Here is a 22,608-nt window from a genome sequence, read left to right as displayed (position 1 = left end):
ACCCTTACCCCTTAGGATCATGAAATTAACAATTTTGGTAAAGGACTACCCACTTCTACTTAGTTTCAATTTAGTATCAATAGAACTAAAGAATGTTGTCTAAATGTTTTTTGCATTAACACTATATGTATATCTAGTAATTTGGCCCGCCTGGGCTTGAATTTCTCAAAACAAATCTCAGACTTAAGATTAAATTTTCTTTTATTTGAGCAGTCAAAATTTGAGTAAAATTTCAGACTTAAGTCCAAGTTCCGACTTAGGTTGTTGTCAAGGCCGGAAGTCATGAAATTTACAATAGAGATCGATCTTCCTGCTCTACATCACTATGCATTTAGTTTTCCTTCCACATGTGCAGTTGTAGAAAAGATTTTATTGAAATTGGTCAATTGTTGGCAGTTTTTACCCCACCGCTAAAGCCCCAGGGGTGCAGGAGTCCTGAAAATTACAATTTATGCTATTCACATCCCAAAGATGCTTCATACCTTTGAAAAGAATTGGAATGGTAGTTATCAAGAAGTTAAAAATGTTCAGTTGTTAACGCACAACTGACGACGGATGCTGAGCAAAGTCATAGGCCACCAGAGTTAACTCAGGCGATCTTAAAATAGTATAGGGTATGAACTGCAACACTTCACGCCGCTAATGAGCTTAATTAACTCTACGCCAGCAAAACGCTCTGTCGTTACAGGTGCTTAAAATGGGTGACCGATCGTTACCTGTAACAAAAGACCACCATCACCGTTAAGGAAAGATATCATTAGCCTTTATAATCATCTGCATCGGCTGGCACTCTTAATTACAAAATCACCTACCACAGATGGTAATCATTAGAATCATCTCCAATAACGGTACCCATAATTCAGCGCACGGACGCCGTTGTTACACGTGGATTTTAGAGGACTGCGCACTTCTGTGATTGGTTACATTGAGTACCTGATCCTACCAGTAACCTGGCGTGAAGAGATCGCGCATCAGTTGTATTGGGATACCAAGTAATTAATTACAGTTATTGTTACAGGTGATGATTAAATCGCCGCATATCGATTCCTGGTATTTTGCAGGTGTAACAGGTGATGATAAATACTGGCGGTATATAAGCCGCATATCGCATTAAGGTATTTTCCAGATGGTAAGTGTAATATGATATAGGTCAACAATGTTAAATATATATTTGGAAAGTGAATAGTAACATTGTATTTTTACCTCCAATAACGTGAATCTTCTTTTTCATATCCTCACTGATCAATGGACGACACATCTTATACAATAGTGGAAATATTCCTGGCGCTGAAATAGTTACACATTGGATGAAAGTTTGGTTTGTGATCATGTTTTCCTTAATTTTCTTTAAAAAATATCTTAACACAAACCATTTATTATCAAAAGATATCCCATCATTTACCATTATCTGAATACTAACCATTTATTATCAAAAGATATCCCATCATTTACCATTATCTGAATACTAACCATTTATTATCAAAAGATATCGCATCGTTTAGCAATATCTAAATACTAACCATTTATTATAAAAAGATATCCCATCACTTAGCAAGATCTGAATACTAGCCATTTATTATCAAAAGATATCGCATCATTTAGCAATATCTCAACACTAACCATCTATTATCAAAAGATATCCCATCATTTACCAATATCTGAATACTAACCATTTATTATCAAAAGATATCGCATCATTTCTGGGTAGTTGTCTTCCAGTACTTTGACTAAATGAAGATACATCTTTAGACCTGCAAATATTGGAAAGACAACAGTTTAACCATATGTAATGCACATTCAATAACACAATGACGTTCCTTGTAGTCTTCAATTCATAGGATTTCGATATCATTTCATAATTCACAGGTGACTGTCTATCTTCCTTCTGTGACAAAATTCCGAAAACAGGTTTGGTTTGTAACTTTACACATAAACATTGCCAGGAGAAATTAATCCTGCACTTTTCAATCTTGTTTTCGGAATCAATCAAGTTGAAATTAACTTTACACATAAACATTGCCAGGAGAAATTAATCTTGCACTTTTCAATCTTTTTTTCGGAATCAATCAAGTCTGATAACAAAAGATTTAAATAAAAATATCTAGAGGTACCGTATTAAGGATATAAGAGGTCCCTATGCAAAACGTTCTACTATTCATTCAAAAAATAGGCTCCTCTTTATCTTATTTCTTTAATCTATAAAGATATATCTTTAACTTGGACATCGCTTAACCTTTAGTGATATCTATTTACCGTAAAGAGACAAGTCTTTATCAATGTAAAAGAGATATCTTATAAAATTAAAAGTATATCTGTTACAGATTTTCACAAAGAAATATTTAAAGTAATTCCATCCGTCTGTGACGTCATAAGAATTTGTAAAATCAATGATTTAGATTTATGCATATTACCCTAAAGTTTGTTGGAGTTTTTATTCCAATAGTTATTGTAAAAAAAATCTTGTTAAACAAAAAAAATAAAAATAAAAAAAAGTTTTATATGAATACTCAATAATATGTCTGAATCCAAGGGAAATAACTCTGTTTTCATCGATTCCTTTATCAAATTCATTCTCCAATAGATTTTCTCTATTTTTCATTGTAACTTTAAATATATAGTTTTGTAATGAAACAGTTTTATGAAATTATCATAAATACAATTTACTATTATATCGTTTTAACCAGTTTTTGTGGAAATTTTTACAAGAGGCCCAAGGGCCTAGAATCGCTCTTCTGATAAATTGTACAATCCCACCATTTCTATTCTTAGCCTCTTAGTATTCTAAATCTTTAGTTAAATCCTAAGAATTCAAAAAAAGTAGGTCAATGTGACCTACTTTTTGGTTTACACATTTTGAGAACCCAAGAAATATCAACTGACAAAGTTTGATGATTTTAAGCCAATTAGTATCTGAATATTGAAATATAGCTGTCAAATTCCAATCGTAGGTCATGGTGACCTACTTTTTGGTCAGCGAACTCCGAACATGCAAGACCCATCAACTGACAAAGTTTGATGACTGTAGGTCAAATAGTATCTGAAATCTATAAATATAGCCATCCAATTCCAAAAGTAGGTCAAGTTGACCTACTTTTTGGTCGAAACTCTTCGAACATGCAAGACCCATCAACTGACAAAGTTTGATGACTGTAGGTCAAATAGTATCTGAAATATATAAATATAGCCGTCCAATTCCAAAAGTAGCTCAAGATGACCTACTTTTTGGTCAAAACCCTTCGAACATGCAAGACCCATCAACTGACAAAGTTTGATGACTGTAGGTCAAATAGTATCTGAAATATATAAATATAGCCGTCAAATTCCAAAAGTAGGTCATGGTGACCTACTTTTTGGTCGACACACTCCGTAGACTCAAGATGCATCAACTGTCAAAGTTTGATGATTGTAGGTCAATTAGTGACTGAAATATATAAATATAACTGTCAAATGCCAAAAGTAGGTCACAGTGACCTACTTTTTGGTCGATACACTCCGAAGACTCAAGATGCATCAACTGACAAAGTTTGATGATTGTAGGTCAAATCGTGTCTGAAATATAGTAATTTAGCTGTCAAATACCAAAAGTATGTCACGGTGACCTACTTTTTGGTCGACACAAACCGAAGTCTGAAGACGCATCAATTGACAAAGTTTGATGATCCTAGGTTTTACAGTGCCCAAAATATGCATCTAAAATTGAAAATGTGAAATTTGAATATCTGCAAAATTCAAAAAGTAGGTCACTGTGACCTACTTTTTTTATAAATATGTTTCAAGGCCTCAAGATGCATCAACTTACAAGATTTTATGATTCTAAACCTCTCGGTATTTGAAATAACAACTTAAAATATATCTATAAATGATAAGCCATAAAATTCAGAAAGTAGGTCACGGTGACCTATTTTTCAGTTGACGCATTTCAAGGTCCCATGATCCACCAACTGACAAGTTTTGATGATCATAGGCTTCAAAGTGTCCAAGATATGCATCAAAATTAATTTTAAAATAAATACCTGCAAAATTCAAAAAGTAGGTCACCGTGACCTACTTTTGAGACAACTTGACACAAGGTCCTAAGATGCATCAACTGTCAAAATTTGATGATCCTAGTCCTTATAATGACTAAAATATCAAAGATTTAAGGAAATATAAATTTAGGTCAACTTTGAAGTGACCTTGAGACCACGCCCTTTGCCCCAGGGTAATGCCTTGAACAATTTTTAATCAACAACATATCCTCATCCTTATGTGTAAGTTTGGTGATAATCTGCCCAGTGGTTCTTGAGAAGAAGATTTTTTAGCAACCACTACTTTTGTTTGTATTTTCCTGATTATCTTCCCTTGTTAAAGGGTCATATCCCTCTATTTAGTATGTATGAAAGCCCTTGGGCCAATGATACCCTGTAACAAATTTGAAAAAAATTGGCCAAGGGGTTCTTGAGTTATAGCCACTTTTCTAAAAAGTTTACGCACACACCACAAATGGCCATAGCATTAGCTCTTTGAGCAGCTAAAAATGCCGTTGAAGGAAAATTGCAATTTTCTGACGTTGACATATTGTTTTGAGTATGTATGTCTCGCATCTTTAAAAGTGTGATGACTTATATATTCTATTTGATGATTTATTAGTTTTACCTGGTCGCCATAGCATTTTTGTACTGACTCCCGCCATGTCGAACACGACCGTCAATCCATCAACACGGTATCCACGCTAAAAAATATTAAAGTAATTCTACATTCGATAGCCTTACACATAAGGTATCTTTATGAATTGTGCACAGAAGAGTTCCAGCAAGGACACCGCAAAGCCGGGAATATCCTCTCAGCATAACATGTCAGAAATCAAAACAGTAAATGTTATCAGAACAGTGAATTTATTCAGCCTTGCAAATGAACAAAAACCAAGAAATTAGTGAACGAAAGCACCCACCCAAGAACATTTGAAATCGAAAACAAAATCAAACACACAGCAAAACCTGAAAAATGATATTTCTTCTTACATTTAATTACAGGTGATTAGTATATATAATTATCTGCTCTATGTTAAGTCGTGGATGTACGTGGAAAGAGGATTTATAGACGTATTGCCTGTTATACAATCCTTTTTCACATTTTACATCAATGGAGGTACAATTAATGCGTGTTCCCTAGTGTTGACCCTACCAGTTTCATAAACATGACTTAAATTTAACACATCGCTCACCGTGTTTCTCACTTTTGATAAACAATATTCATACTAACATGAGCTGACACAAAAAACCAGAGCTACTGATATAGAATTACTTTGGTATCTAGAAGTGTGTGTTGACTGCAACTGGTGGCATTTGGGTGTGTGGAGAGGAAGGGTGGGGTTTCTAACTGTCACATGACACCGGCACCAGTGTGATCCTACACCTTGTTGTGTTACAAAACAGATGTAGACAAACCATGAAGGCTCTTTAGTACGTACCGGGCTTTAAAGTGTTTACATATATAGACAAATGGGGAAAGATCATTATTCTCTGCAGCTGTAACAGCGAATCTTGTATATCTATCTTGAGAAGTCCTGTATGGAACTGATAAATAAAACCAAGTCATATCAGTGCAGAAAAAAACGACTGGGAATTGGGAACATTTTTACAGTTTTCCGTATTTGAGGAACAGCTATGATAAATGAGAATGGGATTTATAAACTCAACCACAAATATAAAACACACCGAGTAGTGTCCATATGAATTGTTGCAGCATTTTTATTTATGGAAGAGATATATACATCTCTACCTACTTTTGATGAATAAAAATTATTACATAATGACAAAAAAACTTCAAAATGTTTGTTCGTGGTTCGTGGTTTATTTCTTGCATATTAGTTGAAACATGTTGACATTTATTAAGATATATGGAATCGTCTGTGTTTAAAGTCTAAATGTTCCTTTTATCGAACATAATGCAATAACTTAACTGCTCCTAACTTCAAACCTATTTCGATTATTTCAAATCCAGCCACACTTTTAAAGATATACGGTTTCTTTTTCAAAAAAATTGGTAATTGTTTCCACCAATCATTATTTCTATAATTAAAAAAGAAATAATTTTATTTCTGACCGGATGATGAAACAAACTCTCTACACTATCGTCTATAGACACGCTTGTAACGAAACCATTTTTCTCAACTCAGTACATCAGTGTATAATTCTTGTTAAGGAGGTACTCTACTTCGTCATAATGGCTGATTTTTAAAACATGAATGAAAATATAAATATCAGCAATATTTGTTTATTCAATTCAAATATTATTAACCAGCTGAGTAGCTCAGTAGGTTAACACGTGTTAGCATTAGCAATGATCTCGCGCATATAAAATACTATTTTCTTTAGAGAAGTCGGGAGGCATAGCCTTCATCGACTTCTCTTCGTAAACATTCATGTTTTGATTCTGGAAAACGTGTAAAAACCGGAGTCGATGACGGTTTATGCTTCAACCGATCTTTCGACTCAGATGTGCCTGGATTTACGCAATAGACAAGTTGTTTTAAAACATTTAACAATAATACACAAAACTGTCACAAGGAAATCAACACTTACTCGCGTTTAATCCATTTTCAACATGTCCCCTGTCCCGGGTTTAAATCACAAATCTGATTACGTCAGCCTATTAACTGGTCCCCTATTGTGACATCGCTTCTCCCAAGGTCAGTTAACGTAAACCCGGGAGAAACTCCAAACTTACTGTGCGACTACATATGACAGAAGTGGTGTTAAGTAGACGTGGATTCTAAAAAATTCTTAAGAACTTTTTAGTAAACTTGAAATTACAAAACTTTCCCCAAATCTATAATATCAAAACCTATGCCTTTTCAACACTTTACACGACCATTCCTCACGATAAATTAAAGACGACTTCTTGACATCATAGACAGTTTCTTCAACAAAAATGGAAACCGGAAATATCCATATCTATATAGGGCTCACGGCGGGTGTGACCGGTCGAGAGGGGATGCTACTCCTCTTCGGCACCTGATCCCACCCCTGGTGTGTCCAGGGGTCCGTGTTTGCCCAACTATCTATTTTGTATTGCTTGTAGGAGTTATGAGATTGATCACTGTTCGTTATCTTCGCCTTTCATCTAGTGATCAGTCATCCCAAAAATTACTTTGTTAAACACCACTCTGATTCCACGCACAAGTACTCTGAAGTTGAAATAAAAATTATGCTAGAGTTCCTTATTGACAATATCTTCGTGGTCTTTGGTGATCAGGTCTTCCAACAGTCTATTGGAATTCCCATGGGCACGAATTGGCTTCCTTTGTTAGCTGACTTGTTTTTATATTCATATGAAGCAGAATTTATTCAAAAACTTCTACGTGAGAAGAAAAAATCTCTTGATGTGGCCTTCACTTCGACATTTAGATATATCGACGACGTTTTGTCTATTAACACTTATTAACTTTCATTTATCACTGAAGAGACATTATTTGTCTAAATGCGCATCTGGTGCATCAAAATTGGTACCGTATAAGTTTTACATTCATATGTCGATTCGTTATATCCCTGTTTGCTCGAAATAAAAGACATCAAAGAGTCGTCCACTTCTGCTTCATACTTAGATATTTTATTGAAAGTAGACAATAACGGCAAACTGACAACTCAACTGTATGACAAACGGGATGATTTCAGCTTCTCCATCATAAACTTCCCATATTTATGTAGCAACATTCCATTATCACCTGCACTTGGTGTTTATATTTCTCAACCGATTCTATACACAAGAGCTTGTTCTGCGTATGGTCAGTTTTTAAATGGAGGCAAGCTACTGACAAACAAGTTGATGCTACAGGAGTTTCAACAGTCTCGATTAAAGTCAGCATTTCGCAAATTCTATGGTCGTTATTACGATCTTGTTTGCCAATGCAACCTATCATTGGGTCAAATGCTGTCGGCGTGTTTCATACCGATTGTTAGACCGTTCTTGGCACACTAATTTTGACTACGTTTACCTGATCAGTATATATTTCTCACGGCGGTTGTGACCGGTCGACAGGGGATGCTTACTCCTCCTAGACACCTGATCCCACCTCTGGTGTGTCCAGGAGTGCTTGTTTACCCAACTATCTATTTTGTATTGTTTATAGGAGTTATGAGATTGATCACTGTTCGTTATCTTCACCTTTCATACAAAACTACCTCCGTGAAATATACTGATCTTTATAATCGCCTTTCATACTAGTAATGCAGATGTTTTGTAACATTTAGAAATATGAAAGTATAAGCTGTATGTCAATCAAAAGTGTACTTTTAAACACATAGTCGGGTTTCTTCATTGATTTTTTCCCCGAGAGAATCCCTCTCCGGACTAACAATCCAGGTGGCGTTGATATCAATTTTCAGATGTCGTGATTTGCAAAATCCTCTTTGTGCAACGGGTTAACGAGTTTGGAGCCATATGTATCAAATAACATGAAAGAGGATTTGTAATGCTATTTAGTGTACTTATCAAACCCAGCAAGGCAGATACTTATACTATTATCCCCATACCAATTCGGCCTAATTTAACGTCACCTCTTTATTCCAAAGAGGCCGGAGAAGATACAACAATGACAACACCCACCTTCTTACTTTCCGCCTTCCAGTCTCTAAGCGTCCTCTCACACTGTTGTATCTTGGCCTTCTCCAAGTCCGACTTCTTCACAGAGCACATAATGCCCTTCATATCCAGCCGACCGTACGGTTCTATCCTCACGGGAGACCCGTCCTTAGCGTGACCACAAAACCCCCCGGTTAGATACTTCTGAAGCACCTGTCAATAGAGATCACAGGATTCTGCATCTAATACTAAAAGTTACACCAAATATGTTTTCTTTCATATGTAACGAGATTATGTACACATTGGAATTATATTGAGATTATTGAATGCGTACAACAATGTGCACTGAATGTTTAACTATTTTAGCCGGGTAATATTTTAGAGCCTTTGGCGCTTTAGAACATGTGCTAATTGATGACATGTACACCGGTTCTGTGTGCACTGAGTTTATATACGCTAGAAGAAGTACACATATTACGTTATCAAGATGCAATGCTGTGTTTCAAATGTTGCACACATCGAATATATTGTATAATTATATAAATATAAAACGTTGTAAAAACCTCTGGTTGCTGGTATTTCTGTAAAATTGTATCAACGTGCATCTTCTCACGGAATGCCATACTCTGAAATGATAGCAGCAAATCAATTTATCTATACTTGTATCGCAAACGAATGTCTGTATATCTAACAGTAGCTTTATTTCTGGCCAAGACAGTTAAACATTCTCTGATTTCTCTGAAATGCATTGATTTAAATGTTGAAATAGTCAGAAAGTAAAATTTAACTTATAATTTCTACCAACGATTCCTCTTCTGGAATATGTTAAAGATTTGGTACTCTTCCAGTCTTTTATGGAATATAGTTAAAAAAAATAATACCAACATTTCAGTCACTAGAATAGAAATCATATACAACATGTGTCCATGGATCTTAAAATTGAAGATGGAATTAAATTTTGGTCAATTTTGTGAAGATTGACATGATTATATGATCCATACTTTCTAACGTCAAACAAATATGACAAGTCAGCGATTTTCTGTCATTTCGAAGAAAAATAAGTCCGGAAAATCATGCGTCATACATCGTAAATTCAAATTTCATTGTTAAAATCCTACTTAGTTATGTGCATTTATCTTCCCGACAACAAATGTATATGCGAACAATTTCATTATTATGTAGTTTTAATTATAGTCTGAATTATTTCATATTCGTGAACCTAGTTTTGTCTGTTTATATGTTGAAAGCTATTATTATCAGACATGAAAATGGAGGATTCGTGCACTGCGCTGCAGTTGTCTGGGGAAATACAGAAAAATTCAGTTTTGAAAGTTTGACTGATGATCTATTTTTTTTACTTCGCAGGTATTCACAAATTCACCACACACATTGTTTCCATAAATTCTTATTCCGCAATACTGTGTTCGCTGTATTTTACACAACTGGACATCACCAGTCTTTGCTATTGATGGTATATAGTACATGTTTGAAAAAAAACATAGGAGATCAAAATACATAATTTGAAAATGAAAAAAGTGTACATGGAATAAAACTTGTATCAAAGTTTTTTGTTTTTTGGGGGTTTTTTTTTTGGGGGGGGTCTTTTTTGCATCCAATAATAAGTCATAGGTATCTTATAGCGAGCGCAGCGTACTGCGAGCTCTAATGACTAGAGCGCGGGAAATAATCCGAGCTAAATCTCAACCTCTAACAAGAATTTTTTTTTGACACCAATCCCAGAAGTCCCTCGTACAAAATGGCGGATGGTCCGATTCGTAAAATAATAATAAAAAAAATCTTTGAAGTATTACAAACCTTTCTTATTTGAAAGGAAAGGATGACAATCATATTCTTCCCCCTTTCTTTTTCTTTTTAAAATATTGTCTAAAGAAATGTAAACAGACACGTCACAACTACCAGGCTACGTCACAACACGCTCGTTGCATTTCCCGCTAAACTACATTGGCGAGAAGAGCAAGACAGTAATCCTAATCAGTTTTCCTTGTTTTCAATATAAAATTTTTGAAAATGTATTCAGATATGCTGCGCTCGCCCCAACGGTCACACCGTAATCATATTAGATATCGATGTTATTTTATAAACTACATGTATATAGAGAATAGTCGTTTATCCTATTTTGAACTAATAATTTAAGTATAACGGAGATTGTGGATTCTCAATGACGTCAGCTTCATGCTATCATCTTACCGCTCGGTACATCTGCTCCGCCTTGTCTACGTCATAAGAACGTGCTGAAATAGAACAACAAAAGTTTACGTTATAAGAGCGTGCTGAAATAGAACAACAAAGGTTTACGTCATATGAACGTGTTGAAAAAGAACAACAAAAGTTTACGTCATAAGAACGTACTGAAACAGAACAACAAAAGTTTACGTCATTCACGCAAAAATAAAACAGTTAGATCTAACAATGTAGGCTTTGTATATGAACAACCACAGACACTCAAGCAATACACCTAGATTTCCCCTTTTTAATTTACAAAAGTATTTATTTCCCCCCATTTTAAAGGGACATGGACACGATTTGACCTGAAATTTTTCAAACTTTATTGCTTCAATTTTTATACTTAGCTACAGTGTACATGTATATGGAGCGCCAAATTAACATAAACTCAAATATTGAAGATATCTTCAATTATTTAAAGATATCATCAATTCATTTGATGCGCGCAACAATTTAATTAAATATCTCTTCAAATAATTAATGATATCTTCAATTCTGAATTATTGCGCGCATTAATTGAATTGATGATAGCATTGATTCTTCAGGTGAATTGAAGCGCGCTTTAATTGAATTAATGATATCTTCAAATCAAATAATGATGTCAACAATTGAATTGATGCGCGCTACAATTCAATTGAAGAGAGCAATAATTGATATAATGCGCGCATTAAATCAATTGATGAGAGCAATAATTGAATTGATGATATCTTCAAATAATTAAAGATATCTTCAATTATTTGAGTTTAGGTTAATTTGGCGCCCCATATAGCTAATGTGTTTCTAATAGTCAACCAAAATTTTAATATCAGTTTTTGAGTTACAAGTGAGATACAACACTCACAATTCTTTGTTATGTAAACAAGGCTCGTGCCACGTTTTTGTTTACATATAAAATACTTAATAGAAAAATAGCATGTTTAAACCAAAATGAGATCCATTTGTTAAACACTATAAAGTATTTCATTGTGTTCTGAATTAAAATATAAATTCAAAAATTCTGCTTTAAACGTACTTTTACTAGTATATTTAACCTATGTAAATAAAAACTATGGCACGAGCCTTGTATATGTAACAAAGAATTGTGGGCTCTGTATCTCCCATATACCTCGACAACTGACATTCAAATTTTCTCTGACCATTACAGATACCTTCGTTAAGCATTCTGAATGTTAAAAATGGAAAAATAGAATTTGAAAATGTTGAGCTCAAATCGTATCCATGTCCCTTTAAATTCAATAAATTGTGTACTATCCAAAAATATTTCGTTTGGCTGTACCTTTTTACATCGACAGTCAAAGACTTCGAAATATTTTTCGATGGTGCGAAATCTCATTGGTACATCTATCGTGTAAAAAAATAAATGAATTCACCCTCCAATATTTTTTAATCACGAGAAAAGATCTTTTTATAACGAGATAAGAAAAGATCTCGTTATCACGAGAAAATATCTCGTAATTACAAGATAAATATCTCGAAATTACGAGAAAAGATTTTGTATATTCGAAAAACTGAGTTACACACATTATCAATAGTTTTGGAAGCATTTGATTTTGGTAAAAGTAGAAATGTGCGATGTAAGGATTTTATCCAAACGTTATTTTTTATTTCCAGAATCTTTAAATGTTCAACTGTTTGAAATAAAAAGCTGTTCTGAAAGTTACTACTCCCCTCTATGTTGCTTGGTCAGCAAATCAAAATGATCTTATTCAAAGTGTGTGTGACGGTACATATTGTCGTCCGGTGTCGCATGATTTTGTTACGGATAGTTAGAGTTTTAGCCGGAACCCTAATTACATATGATTTTCGTTCCGTGCTATAATTTACAGGTGTACGTTCCAGTCCGCGTAAGTTTAGTTCCAGCCATAATTTTGGTTTCGGGCACACATTTATCCTTTAAAACTTTAGAAATATTAAATACATTTATATATTTGATATAATTCCTCATAGGAGTTATGAGATTGATAAATGTTCGTTATTTTCACCTTTCATGCACACATTTGCTATGTGGTTTGTTTCTTTCATCGAGTTATACAATAATTAAAGACTAATATCATTAAAGCCGGATTATTTATCGTCTATTTTCTGTGTTTTCAAAAACCAAAAATTGTCAGATCAACAGTTGTTTATTCTTGTTTTATTACGAAAGTTTGATCTCCAATTCAAAGGATTGTAAACTGTTCGTGTGAAACCTGTATCGATAGAGATTTTTCATGACTCCTTCTACAATATGTACCGACACAAACCCTCACCATTATCAAATGTACATGTAGCATCAGGTACTAATCCACATATCTTGAATATGAATGCGACGATACAATTAAAACATCTGCCTGACACTAGATAATGTTTTGTTGATACAATGACTGTTTCATATTACACCGATACTGAGATATTGAATTGAAATTTATCAATAAGTTAAACATGTAATGATTTAATGAGATTGATAAGAAGGTGACCACGGCCTCCATTACATAATGTAAGAATTGAATTGGAATCGCACACGAATCCCAAATACATGTATGCATTCACATTAAATCAGCATCTTACAGAATTCTATTTATTCTTTACACAGATGTCTATGGTTATCTCCCCACCCCCTCTCATCTATCGCGGCAGGGGACAAAATATTACAATGGACTTACTATTGTCTCCGACGATAGAACGTACCGTACGTGATGCAAAAATTATACTATCGGCACCTACATGTATTATCGTCGGCGAAAATATGTGCCAGCGAACTACAATCTGTACTGTGAGGGTTGTTCATATCGTCGCCGAGGACGATATCTGCCAAACGGCAATATGTACCATCGCAGTGTCCACCCAACGCTGGAATTACAAGAGTCCTGAACTTTCATACACCGTCACACTAAGCATTATGATAGTTTAACTTTAATATTAGCTAATATGTGAAACATGTTAAAATTAATTGATTTATAGCTTACAATGATAAAGTTGTATTTAATTAACGTACAGGAATAAAGTTAAAGAACAACTTTCTAACTATTCTAATAGTCTACTTGGCATGCTTCGATGGGAATATATTTCTTGCATTGAAAACAGCATTTAAAAAAAAAACAATATGGGAGAGAGGAGAGGAGAACTTGTATATAAAAACATGTCATGTGACTAATATTTATATTTTTCTCGTAATCAAGAGAAAATTGTGTCGTAATTGCGATATATTTTCTCTTAACTACAAGATAGTGGAAGGTGAATTTATTCTTTTTATTTGATACTAATAGGCTTTTGTACTACTGAGTATAAATATGGGCATAAATATTTTTTGAAATAAAAGGCGCAGTGATCCAGTGTCTGTAGAATAACTACGTAAAGGCGCGAAAAAAGAAGTGCACCGGAAGTTTACTGACTCTCAACATGATTAAAGTGCACACAAAACATCTTTATGGTTAATGCACGGGCTCTATCTTAAAATGGTTTTAAAGGCATAAAAAACAATAAATTTCGCCGATTTCGGTAAACCTCGTCAATCGCAGATGACGAAAATGACGTCACAGGACATATTACGCCACATGTATCATCAGGGCCAATGTCATAGTGCATAATCATAATGATTAAACCAAGTGAAACCATATTATCCTAATTTTGAGGCGAAAATTGGGGTTTAACGTACCTTGCTCTTTCTCATTAAGAAAGATAGCGTACCTTTTAACCATCTCCGTAGGTAAACATCATCGTGGTCTGGCTTTATCAGGTCTTGTATTTTTAACTTGAACTGAAAAAGAATACGTCATGTAGTAAGGGCGAATGCGGTTCTTTATGGTAAATATCTTGGCCTGATCTCAAACCCGAGTACCAATTAAACCAAGCCGTCTTAAGACTGCGTGATCAGTCCATCTGTTACAGAGATCACGTGTCACAATCACATGAATGATATGCTAGAGGTCATTTGTTATATCTATATAATTACATTCCCAATGTCTTTGTCTTTCATATCTTTAAAAATAGTAATGATATGCATTTCCTCGTGTACGTGCTACAGTTGTAAACGATGCGCGTATGAATACAAAACTCGTTGATGAATACAGTACAACTTTAACGGCTAGGAAATGCCAAACGAAATGGAGGAAGTAATTATAAGAAATAAATTTCATTTTTGAAAAAATGAACTTCAACGCAGCACATCGGCACGTTTTTCATGAAGCGTTAATCTATGTACTTTATGAAGTATGCCGATACGAAGCGTTGCAGTTGTGCGCATTGTATTAAAACATCAAAATCAGCATCCTCAGTTCCCATTAGTAATTGGTGAATATTCAATAAAAAGCACACACCGAGGATATTAACACCTAACCACCCGCCCATCCTCAAACACATCACACCACACAAACATACACCGTACCACACAAACACACACCGTACCACACAAAACACACACTGTACCGCACACACATACACACCGTACCGCACACACATACACAAAACTACCCCAGAGAGAGAGAGAGAGAGAGAGAGAGAGAGAGAGAGAGAGAGAGAGCAACATTTGGCAGATTTACCCCAGATTGCTCTCTGAAAACTTACTTTGGCCAGCGCTATCTCTTCCTTTGAGCGGGGCTGCTGAGGAGCCGGAATTTGGTCTATATCCGGGTCCCTTTGGGTCGTTATCGGCTCCAGCTGTCCGTTCAGAGAGTACTGCAACAACATAACGAATCCGAATTACTATAATATAGTACATAAGCTTTACACCAGTCAGATCTGATAAATCTTCACGTCAACTATCAGTCGACATGGAATGAGGGCGTATACACAATAATCAGACGGATTGAAATCTCTGTATCGACCAATACGATTAATCAACCTTATGTGGCTTTCGGCTTTGACTACTGTTTCGCCGAGAATGCAAATCACCCCATGTTCCATTATGTTCACATTCTTACCATTCACTTAACTATTTTATATTCATATTTTGAAATCCACCTCCTTTCTTTTGATTAATACACTTACAGGTGATTTTACCTCCAAGTTAATAGATGAATGGGATAAAGTCACATGAGCCATGTGTCAATTTAATTTATGCACTCAAACCATGTACATACAAATACAAATGCACATACAATAATACACGATGGAGGGCAATGTGAAAAGATCAGAAGCAAATATAACAGAACATACTGTACACGTAAATAACAGTAAATACTGTACACGTAAATAACAGTAAATATTGTACATGTAAATAACAGTACATACAGTACACGTAAATAACAGTACATACTCTACATGTAAATAACAGTAAATATTGTACACGTAAATAACAGTAAATATTGTACACGTAAATAACAGTAAATACTGAACACTTAAATAACAGAGAACATACTGTACACGTAAATAACAATAAATATTGTACACGTAAATAACAATAAATACTGTGCAAGTAAATAACAGTAAATACTGAACACGTAAATAACAGTAAATATTGTACACGTAAATAACAGTACATACTGTACACGTAAATAACAGAGAACATACTGTACACGTAAAGAACAGAGAACAAACTGTACACGTAAATAACAGTAAATATTGTACAATTAAATAACAGTACAGACTGTACATGTAAATAACAGAGTACATACTGTACACGTAAATAACAGTACATACTGTACACGTAAATAACAGGAAATACTGTACATGTAAATAACAAAGTACATACTGTACACGTAAAAAAAAACAGTACAAACTGTACACGTAAATAACAGTACAGACTGTACATGTAAATAACAGTAAATATTGTACACATAAATAACAGTATCTTTTGTACACGTTCATAACAGTATATACTGTAACATAAATAACAGAGTACATACTGTACACGTAAATAACAGTAAATATTGTACACATAAATAACAGTACATACTGTACACATAAATAACAGAGTACATACTGTACACGGAAATAACAGTAAATATTGTACACATAAATAACAGTACAGACTGTACATATGAATAACAGAACATACTGTACATGTAAATAACAGTACATACTGTACACATAAAAAACAGTAAATATTGTACACATAACTAACAGTATCTTCTGTACACGTTAATAACAGTATATACTGCAACATAAATAACAGTACATACTGTACACATGAATAACAGAGTACATACTGTACACGTAAATAACAGTAAATACTGTATACGTAAATAACAGAGTACATACTGTACATGTAAATAACGGAGTACATACTGTACATATAAATAACAGTAAATAGTGTACAAATAAATAACAGTACAGACTGTACATATAAATAACAGTAAATACTGTACACGTAAATAACAGTAAAAACTGTACAAGTAAATAACAGTAAATACTGTACACGTAAATAACAGTACAGACTGTACACATAAATAACAATGAAAACTGTACACGTAAATAACAGTACACATTGTACACATAAATAACAGTACATGTTGTACACGTAAATAACAGTAAATATTGTACAAGTAAATAACAGTAAATATTGTACAAGTAAATAACAGTACAGACTGTACACGTAGATAACAGTACATACTGTACAAGTAAATAACAGTAAAATACTGTATACGTAAATAACAGTACAAACTGTACAAGTAAATAACAGTAAATACTGTAAACGTAAATAACAGTACAGACTGTACATATAAATAACAGAGAACATACTGTACACGTAAATAACAGAGTACATACTGTAGACGTAAATAACAGAGTATATACTGTACATGTAAATAACAGTAAAAACTGTACACGTAAATAACAGTACATACTGTACAAGTAAATAACAGTACAGACTGTATATGTAAATAACAGTAAATACTGTACACGTAAATAACAGTACAGACTGTACATATAAATAACAGAGAACATACTGTACACATAAATAACAGAGTACAGACTGTACACGTAAATAACAGAGTATATACTGTACATGTAAATAACAGTAAAAACTGTACACGTAAATAACAGTACATACTGTACAAGTAAATAACAGTACAGACTGTACATGTAAATAACAGTAAATAATGTACACGTAAATAACAGTAAATACTGTACACATAAATAACAGAGTACATACTGTACACACAAATAACAGAGTACATACTGTACAAGAAAATAACAGTACAGACTGTACACATAAATAACAAAGTACATACTGTACACATAAATAACAGAGAACAAACTCTACATATAAATAACAGCGTAAATACTGTACACGTAAATAACAGAGTACATATAAATAACAGAGTGCATACTGTACACGTAAATAACAGTACATACTGTACAAGTAAATAACAAAGTATACACTGTACACGTAAATAACAGTACAGACTGTACACGTAAATAACAGTAAATACTGTACAAGTAAATAACAAAGTACATACTGTACACGTAAATAACAGTACAGACTGTACACGTAAATAACAGTAAAGACTGTACACGTAAATAACAGTAAAGACTGTACACGTTAATAACAGTAAAGACTGTACATGTAAATAACAGTAAAGACTGTACACGTAAATAACAGTAAAGACTGTACACGTAAATAACAGTAAAGACTGTACACGTAAATAACAGAGTATATACTGTACACATAAATAACAAGAGTAAAAACTGTACACATAAATAACAAAGTTCAAAATGTACATTTAAATAAATAAGATACATATTGTACATGTAACTTATCAAGCCACAGGTGACAGACCAAATCGTAAGACATGAAAAATATGCATGCATAGTGTATTAAGTGACTTCACATTAGTTTGTTTTTGTTTGTTGTTGGTTTTTTCTTAATTTTACGGAAGATATCTCCTCAGATCTTCAACACAACCACGCAGAATGTTACGTAATTGTGTAGGCACTGGTCCAATACTTTATCTTATTGGTTCAAATATATTATACATTTCGACTTATCAATTAAACCTGTATCCAGTCAAAGTTTTTAATGGAATGGTTTGGAAAGGATTACATTTTTGTGGTAGAAGGATTGCTTAATCAGAGAGCCATAGATCTGTACTATTCTAGCTTTCCTGGTTCATGTACATGTACGTGTATCAGCCTTATCATCCCCACCAGCGGCCAATCTATATGTATTGGTAATGGTGCTAGAGAGGCGAGACATTATTTTTATTGTTAGGTAGAGTTATTTCTTATGAAATAGCATGTGATAAACGATCTGAATAAAAGATTTTTGAAGATAAGTCCAATATCATTGATACAATTCACCGTTCTTCATCATTAATCATCCCGTGGGGATCCGGGTTAGAATAGGTCCTCAGTGTGCCTTGCTTGTCGTAAAAGGCGACTAAATGGCGTGGTCCTTCGGATGAGACCACAAGAACCGAGGTCCCGTATCACAGCAGGTGTGGCACGATAAAGATCCCTCCCGGCTCAAAGGACATAAGCGCCGAGCATAGGCCTAAATTTTGCAGCCCTTCACAGGCTATGGTGACGTCTCCATATGAGTGAAAGATTCTCGAGAGGGACGTTAAACAATATTTAATCAATCAATCATTATTAATCACACATTATTAATTACGAATTAATTTTATACGAAGTTTTAGTAACAAGCAGTTCTCGGAATGGCAGTTTAAATTCGCAATTAACCAATCAATCAATCAATGATTTATTTCTTGCAAGAAAAAGTAAAGAATTAAAAAAAATATTGATACAGACATTATCAAACAAAACAAACGCGTGAAAAGGTTACCAAAAAGTTTAACCTGGAGAACTAGTAACTCTCTCCATGATTATTCGTAAAAAAATATTACATAGTCTGGTTAATGTTTTTCTATCAGTTCAAGTTCATTTGTTGTACTCAAATCACTGTTTATAAAATTTTGATTAGATTTCAAGGTGTGTGGACGTGTTTTTGGGGGCTCCTGATTTTGGGGGATTTATAAGTGTAAGGTCAAATTATCTTGCGACATACGTTTTGTGTATGTTAGCTCTTTATAATTGAAGCGATTATAGATACAAATGGGGAAATCTCGTCGTGAGAATCAGGATAAAAAACGCAAAAAAGAAAGTCAAAGTCTTATCAGTTCGGACAATAGTGACAGTAGTACCTTGGCTGTGAGTAGTGTTCTCAGTGAAGTGAACGATGTGCTCTATGGAAGTTCAACGTTGGCAGCTACACCAATTATCGATACAAACAATCGAGAAAATATTACTTCTACACCGTTACCAACCGCAGCATCGCAGAATCAACAAAATGTCTCTCTGGTGCAATCGCAAACAAATGATACATGTCCACCATGGGCTAAGGAACTTGTCAACGCTTTCCGTACGTTGGAGTCCAAAGTAAACGGTGTGTACAAAAAACTCGAAAAACTTGAAAGTGTTGAAACTAAAGTAGCGAGCATCGGCACAACTATCTCAAATTTTGAATCGGAACTATCCAACATAAAATCCAGTATAAACTCAAGTCTTCAACAAACAAAGGACATGATTACAACTCTCGGTGAAAGGACAGATGGAGTAGAGTACCAATGCAACGAAATGGACGACCGAATAGCACACCTAGAGTCAGAAAATCAAGCACTGAAATGGGAAATCATTGACGTAAAAGCGCGCTCTATGAGGGACAATTTAATCTTCTCAAATATTCCTGAGAGAGTCGACGAAACCCCTAATGTGACTGAGAACATTTTACGAGAATTTCTAGAAAAAGAACTGAAAATGGATACGGCTGATGTGAGCAACATTAAGTTTGACAGAGTACATAGAATGACGGGACGTAACAAACCCCGAGCAATAGTGGCGAAGTTTAACAACTTTAAACAAAGGCAAGACGTCAAATTCAGATCCAGAGAACTGAAAGGTACAAACTTTTATATAAATGAACAATTTCCACCAGAAATCAACGAACAAAGACGACAACTAATTCACATTGCGAAGGAGAAACAACGACAAGGACACAGGACACGTTTAGTGTACAATAAACTGTACATTGATGGCGTTCCATACAAACCACCTACCAACCCACGGATCCAGGAACCGATGAGATAGGAAATTGCGGGGGTCGGACATTCATTGCGTATAGTCGCATGGAATGTAAACAAAAGATCCTACTTTAAGGTCACTGTGACATTTAATTAAGGTGATATAAAAAAAAATGTTTTAATGGGTACAATCTATACTGTTAACAATATGTGACGGGCGTATCATGTGATAAAATAAAGTACACTCTTCTTTTTTTTTTTCTTTTTTTTTACAAATACATATATACAATGTTAGAGATAGATTTAGCAGAGTTCTGGTAAAAAAAAAAGCAGGAATAAATGGTCCAAAAAAAAAAGCAGGAAGAAAAAAGAAACAAAATGCATGATCTTTTTCTCAAAATTAAAGCTAGATTAAGGATCAGGAGGACATACATTTCGAAGCACTTGGTATTTTCGAAGCTAATATATATTTCTTTAAAAGAGTGTTTCATTGCAAATTGACAATAAGTTACTTGTAAAACTATTTGGCTGAAGTCAGTAATTTTACTCAAAAATGTTTTCGTAGATCTGAAAAGGTGTCACATTCTAACACGGAATGATATTCATTTTTGTTACTTTTACAAATATTACAAATTCTACATTCTTCGGAGTGCCATTACAGTACAGTTAATTAAATGATTTGTGTTAATCAATTTCATGAAACTTAGGTTTTGTGTAATAATATATATTTGAAACATTGGATTCCAAGCTTGTTTCACGTGTACGGTACAAGTAAATGAATAAGGGAATTTTTCTATTACATAGTGACAAATCTCTAGGTACACGTATGTCACCCCGAACAACACATGGCTAATCGGCATCATCACGTGACATAGATCCGGGATATCAGCGCGATACAGGTCATGTTTGCATTATATTCTTGTCGTTCTATTTTACATGTATTTATAAACTACAGAACACAATAACCATATTTTTAAAGTACAGTGTATAATCAATTAAATGCAAATAGCCATTAATGAACACCCCATCCAAGTTGACACACATTCAAAAACTCTTTCAATCTGATTAAAATCATATCCTACAGTATATGATCCGCTCGCGTAGATCTCTAGTGTAATTTTGAAAATTGAAAACACTCCTTGGATGTTTTCTTAAACTTTCAATTTCTTTATGATATTTCAAGTGTAAAAAGGTAATTATTCATTTTTTTTAATCCACTAGGATTACACTTTTCCCTATCTATACTTTTAAAAGACACGAGTGTGCCATTAATTCAAGATAATGACTGATTTATGTTGCTAAATGTGTCGACTTCAAAAGACAAAACAAGTTTATGTGAATTTGAAGTGCAAAAGGTCAACTTTAACACACTGTAGCTCAATAATGACCCCTGATTTTCTTTTTCTAATTCTCCTTCAATTAAAGAAAAACTTGATATACTTTCAAACGAATTGACAAAGTACAAATCATACTACCCATAGTCCTCCGCGTCTCCGCACATATTTGGTTTGCGTGCAAACGAACTCTGGCGGAAGTTTGTAGCACTGGTATCAGGTTGGGACTTTTTTTTCTCACTATGTTTGGTTTATGACAATAGTTTTGCTCTAGTAGTCTTTACGTATAAGAGGTAGACGATTCATTAAAATGACGGCATGTGTAATTATACAAAGTTTACCATTCAGTATGATGATAATACAGTCATTACCATGACCTAAACATCACTCAAAGAATCAAACACAGTAAAAAAAAAAAGTGTGCACATAAGATTATTGCTTATATTATATGCATTATCAAATGAAATTCTATGAAATCTGGTATGTCCAGGAGTCCGTGTTTGTCCTACTCTTAATGTTGTATTCCAAATGGG

The 22,608-nt window shown here is 34.2% G+C and overlaps 1 protein-coding gene across 2 annotated transcripts in view; it reads right to left on the bottom strand.

The window, feature by feature from the left end:
* The window catches only part of LOC125671512 (retinal-binding protein-like), a 50,783-nt gene that overhangs the window by 16,813 nt on the left and 11,362 nt on the right, over positions 1-22,608 (bottom strand). For both annotated transcript variants that reach the window (XM_048907295.2, XM_048907287.2), the window contains exons 4-11: positions 15,349-15,459; positions 14,473-14,542; positions 10,771-10,814; positions 9,126-9,188; positions 8,587-8,775; positions 4,636-4,711; positions 1,671-1,751; positions 1,204-1,287 (exon numbers count right to left, since the gene is read on the bottom strand). In XM_048907295.2, coding sequence (XP_048763252.2) covers positions 1,204-1,287; positions 1,671-1,751; positions 4,636-4,711; positions 8,587-8,775; positions 9,126-9,188; positions 10,771-10,814; positions 14,473-14,542; positions 15,349-15,459 — 718 coding nt within the window. The remainder of the gene's footprint in view (positions 1-1,203; positions 1,288-1,670; positions 1,752-4,635; positions 4,712-8,586; positions 8,776-9,125; positions 9,189-10,770; positions 10,815-14,472; positions 14,543-15,348; positions 15,460-22,608) is intronic.

Source organism: Ostrea edulis, chromosome 1, assembly GCF_947568905.1.
Source record: "Ostrea edulis chromosome 1, xbOstEdul1.1, whole genome shotgun sequence".
Classification (NCBI taxonomy): Eukaryota; Metazoa; Mollusca; class Bivalvia; order Ostreida; family Ostreidae; genus Ostrea; species Ostrea edulis.
This window is presented reverse-complemented; position numbering and strand designations above follow the sequence as displayed.